Consider the following 5,057-nt stretch of genomic DNA (forward strand, 5'->3'; position numbering starts at 1 on the left):
TATTGCAGTTGCTCTAGATCTGAAGGGAAGCTCTGCTGATTTCTATCATCCAATCATGTGCAAGTTAAAATGCATTTTTTTTTTTTAATTTTCCTGCCATATTCCCCTCAGATCTAGAGCAACTACACTTGCAGTGCACATACTATTTAGATTTAGTAAATGAACTCCTTAGTGTACTAACCACTAAAAGAGTTTAGATAAATTATTGGATTACTGTTCCTTTAAATGAAGCCAAACAAACTTAGGCAGAAGTTGTTATCACTACATCTCTCATTTGACTGATCTTCCTTTCCTTCCCATACTTGCCCCCTTCCCACCTGTGTTTTACCACCTCCTCAATGCAATATAGTAATTTTTTTTTCCTCTTTATTAACTAGTCAATACGGATGTTTCATTATCAATATTCTTTAGGATTACTTGATGGTAATTTGTCGCTGTTTTAATGCTTCCTGACGTGTCTACTAAGATGCTCTACATCTTGTATTTTTCAAAACTTAAGTACTATTGGAAGTAAAGCCAATCAATGTCCTCATCATGTTAAAGTAATTATAAAAAGTTGCTTCCAATCATTATATCTGCAACTTTTATTAAAATACCTGGTGATCCGGTCATGAAGGTCCTTGTTTAGACACTTACGGTGGTGACAACTACCAGTGATAATGCCAAAAATATGGCAATTGTAATATATAGTGCACAGTACTATCAAGTTTGTTTAGGGCCTTATGCACACAGGACATTTTTGTAATTGTTCCTGGCGGTGTCTGGCTCACCCCCCATCTGGCTCTAAACGCCCCTCTATGTTAGCCTGTGTGTCAATGCACACAAACTTTTAGCATGGTTTAGTGGCAGGAGCATTGGAGGCAGAAAAAATAGCCCTCTACCAGTGCATGCAGGAGCACGCATTGGAGTTTGGGCAAAAACAAAAAAAGGTTGACGCTTGTAAACGCGTGTTAACACTGGGCGTGTTTAGCGCTTGAGCGTTAATTCAATTCAATGGCCAGAATAAAAATTATTCTGGACAATGGTATGAATGCCCAATCGCTGAATGCCTGTAAAGATGCAGCAGCTGATTTTAGGGTTAAATAGTATTTTAGGGTTTATGAAAATGAATGTGAACCTTAATTGGACGACATTTAGTTTGCCAAAGCACTACAATCTGAATAAAACCAGTTTTTCACCTTTTTTTTCACCCATTGTGCATCTCAGTGCTACCGATTTTCTGCAGTGACTTCCTGTCTACCTTCATGCACTCCATGATAGCTGCATGTCATATATTGGTGATAACAGAGTACCATGCCTCTGTAATGTGTGCTGACATAGCCACTTGTAGCCTCCACTGGAAGGCCATGTAAAAAAGTAGAAACTCAACTGGGAACAGTTTTCAGCCTATGCCTGCTGCCATGCATGAAAAGGACCGCAATGGCAGGATTACCAGGTACCATTTAATAAAAGCTTTGGAAAAAGTTATGCCTTTAACATTTAATTTAAAGCCTATTGGGAATTTTAGTGATTGGGTTGACATATGTTAAGCTTTTATCTGTTAAAAAGGAGACAGAGAGACAGACAGAGACACAGACACAGAGACACAGAGACAGAGAGAGACACAGAGAGAGAGAGGGAGACGGAGACAGAGAGAGACAGAGAGACAGACAGAGAGAGAGACAGAGAGACAGCTCATACTTCTTTCAGATAATAAAGTTAAATGCATTACTTTAGGAACATGAAGTGAATGTTAGTTATCAGTCTTTGACAGTGAATACTATAAAGGTTTATATTTATATATTTATAGGATGTGGTATGGTCATTTGCACACTACGCTAATAGCTTGACAGTCTTATCAATTCAGTTCTACGTGTGTAACTTATTGAGATAGCAAAAAAAAAAAACCCACAAAAACAAACCTATGCTAGATTGTACCTTGGATGATGTGGAGAAGTGGAATTTCATCCAGTCAAAGTGTCGCCCATGTCGCATCACTGCATTAAATGCAAAGGGGTCAGTGATGAAATGAAAGTATTGTCCAGCAAGCTTGCAGGTGAAGATGTCCCCAAATTTCTTTTGCCTTGACCTGAGAAACTCAAGAGGGTGTGCCCCAAACTGCAAGGCACATCCCATATAGGGAACGATCCCATTTTCCAAAGGTGGTTCACCTGGCTGCCTGCAATGACAAGATTAGACATTTATACCATTTTAATACTGGTTACAGCTTTGCAGAATACTACCGATTATCAAATAACTTGGTTTGACATCTACTTTATTTACTCACTTGGCATCATGCAGCTGCGAAACACTCTGTTCTGACCATGCCACAGTAGACCATCAACAAAAATCAATATTTTAAAAAGGCTATGTAAGGTTATTGGCCAATATACTGCTGACATTTTTTTCTTTGCGAGTTTTTACTCTTTATGGCAAATTATAGTTTTGTCTAAATTTTCTGCATTAAATGGAAAAATATAATTTGCAACCATGTCCAAAGTCAGTTGTAGCTCAGTTGGTAATCATAGAGAGAATCTATGCTGTATCTGTTTAGAAAAGCCTGGTGTGTTTTCTTGGCAAAGCTATCATGTAGCAAATTTAAATATATACCGTATATACACACACACATTAAACTGGAGATCTATGGCATGCTGTACCAATTTACAAGAGTCCTTAGCTTTGCCAAGACAACAGACATACTACCACATCATTTTAGAACAGGTGTTATGTGGCAGTGAGTTTATTGGCATAGCAATATTGTAGAAAATGTAAATGTATACCGTATATACACTAGCAAATTCAAATCGTAATTGAGCGAGACAGTATTATAAACATTATTAAACACAAGCTTAATTCAGGGTTTAATTCTCTTACCGTCTTCTAATGCCAACAATAAGCCAGAAAAAACAGCAGAGAACCACAACCGATCCCCAAATCAATGATATTGTCAGCATCTTTTAAGATGATGGAATCTCAGGATGGACCACACTTGTGAGCAAAGAGCAATGCTGAAAGATAGAAAAGTGATCATCACTTATATACCCATTGCAGTATAATGGGCAGTGTAGAAATGAACTCAAGTAACCAAGAATATGTATTGATGATTAACCTCGCAGCCAATGGGATGCTCTTCTTCAAGTTTGTACCCCTGTGCAGGTGTCAAAAAAAAAAAAAAAAAAGGCTCAGCCCAGACCATCATAGAGATAGCCTTGACCGTTGCCCAGAGGTATGAGGACGTTCCAGAGTAAGCAAAGAGCTGTAATAATAGATAATCTGAAGGTCTCTGAGTGTGTTCAGGTCTCTCATATGAGCTTACTAACTGTTAACTATAGGTCAAGTTCACTGGCTACTGGCAAGCCATTTACTTTCCAGCATTTCTCTGGTGTTCTGTCCCAGCACAGTAGTAGCAATACCTTGAAGCGGTTCTAAAGCCTTAAAGTTTTTTTTTTTTTTTTAACATTAACCACTTAAGCCCCGGAAGATTTTACCCCCTTCCTGACCAGGGCCTATTTTGCGATTCGGCACTGCGTGACTTTAACGGACAATTGCACGGTCGTGCGGCGCTGTACCTAAACTAATTTGGCATCCTTTTTTTTCCCACAAACAGAGCTTTCTTTTGGTGGTATTTGATCACCTGTGCGATTTTTTGATCATGCGCTATAAACAAAAAAAAAAACCCGCAAAAAGCGTATTTTGATTGGTTTGCGCAAAAGTTATTGCGTTTACTAACTAAGGGAAAGATTTTTGTTGTTTTTTTTTTAAAACGCGTAATGGCGGCGATCTGCGATTTTTTTGCGGGACTGCGACATTGCGGCGGACAGATCGGACCCTTGACAGACATTTTTTACACTTTTGGGGTTACCAGTGACATTACTGCAGTAATCAGTGCTATACATATGCACTGTTACTGTAAAAATGACACTGGCAGTGAAGGGGTTAGCTTTTTTTGAGAGGGAGGGGTTAAGTGTGTCCCCAAGGGCGTGTTTCTAACTGTAATTGGCTGTGGCTTGATGTGTAAGAACAGTGATCAACGGTCCTACATAGTAGAACCGTTTGATCACCATTCTTACACAGGGGAGACTGACAGGGGGCTTTGTTTACACTAAAGCCTTTCTCCCGCTGTCACGGACGATCGGGTCCGCCGGGCACACACGTGTGGGGGGGGGGGGGGGGTCCGTGACCGGGCGGGAGTGCGCATCCGGCGGCGCGCTCGCTCCCAAAACCCTTAAAGGCTAGAGACGTAGCCCTACGTCACTTTGCCTGTGAGGGGCTGACTGCCTACGTAAATAGTCACGCGGCAGTCGGCAAGTGGTTAACGCATGCCTATTTAAGCTCCATTCACACCCGAGTGTATACATTTTCTGTACTGGCATTTTTCGGGCTTTTTACAATCTAATTCAAATAGTTTTAGAAGTGTATTACAAGAATTTTACAGCTTCGGGCATATTTTTTTATCCAATAAAAAGCACTAGGGGGAGGAGAGGGAGAGGAAATTTGGGGGCGAACAGCTGCTGTTTGAGCATTTTTTCTGCTCAAGTCAGGTGTTTCTATGGAAGTTTATGGGGCCAAAAGCACCGTGCATGAGAACAGCGGCTCTCTCCCTCACATAGCAGCAGGGACCTAAAGCCCCGTACACATGATCAGATTATCGAACGATCTGTCATCCATTTTTTGTGGCATGCTAGTCTGATGTGGAAAGTGAAGAGGTTATTTTCATACAAATTTTCCCATACGACAGAATTCTACTTCAGAAGCGATGTCATGTGTTTGATTGCTTTCTATGTGTTCTTTCATCTCCGAGAATGCCTAGTCTTGCTCATAAGATTTTTCCCCGTCGAAATCTGTACTAATGAGACGAAAATCGGACGTGTGTTGACGGAGGACAAAAATTTGAATGCCTGCACATCAGGATTTTGTCAGCCGAAAAGTCGGAGTCGGCTGTCGAAAGCACCATACTAACAATCCGAAAATCGGCAGATCGGTCGGACGGACGAAATTTCCCTTCCGAATTTCTTATCTTGTGTACGGGCCTTTAGGCTCTTGCTGTTGTCAAACCCAATAATGAGGGAGCCTGGGTG

At 40.7% G+C, this 5,057-nt stretch overlaps 1 protein-coding gene across 1 annotated transcript in view; it reads right to left on the reverse strand.

The window, feature by feature from the left end:
• Window positions 1-3,029, reverse strand: part of CYP7A1 (cytochrome P450 family 7 subfamily A member 1) — a 6,168-nt gene extending 3,139 nt beyond the window's left edge. Inside the window, 2 exon segments of the mRNA XM_082258002.1 lie at window positions 1,918-2,158; window positions 2,854-3,029. Coding sequence (XP_082114128.1) covers window positions 1,918-2,158; window positions 2,854-2,933 — 321 coding nt within the window. The 5' untranslated portion in view covers window positions 2,934-3,029.
• Between the last annotated feature and the right edge of the window lie 2,028 nt (window positions 3,030-5,057).

Source organism: Pelophylax lessonae (assembly GCF_965119305.1).
Source record: "Pelophylax lessonae genome assembly, chromosome: 5".
NCBI lineage: Eukaryota > Metazoa > Chordata > Amphibia > Anura > Ranidae > Pelophylax > Pelophylax lessonae.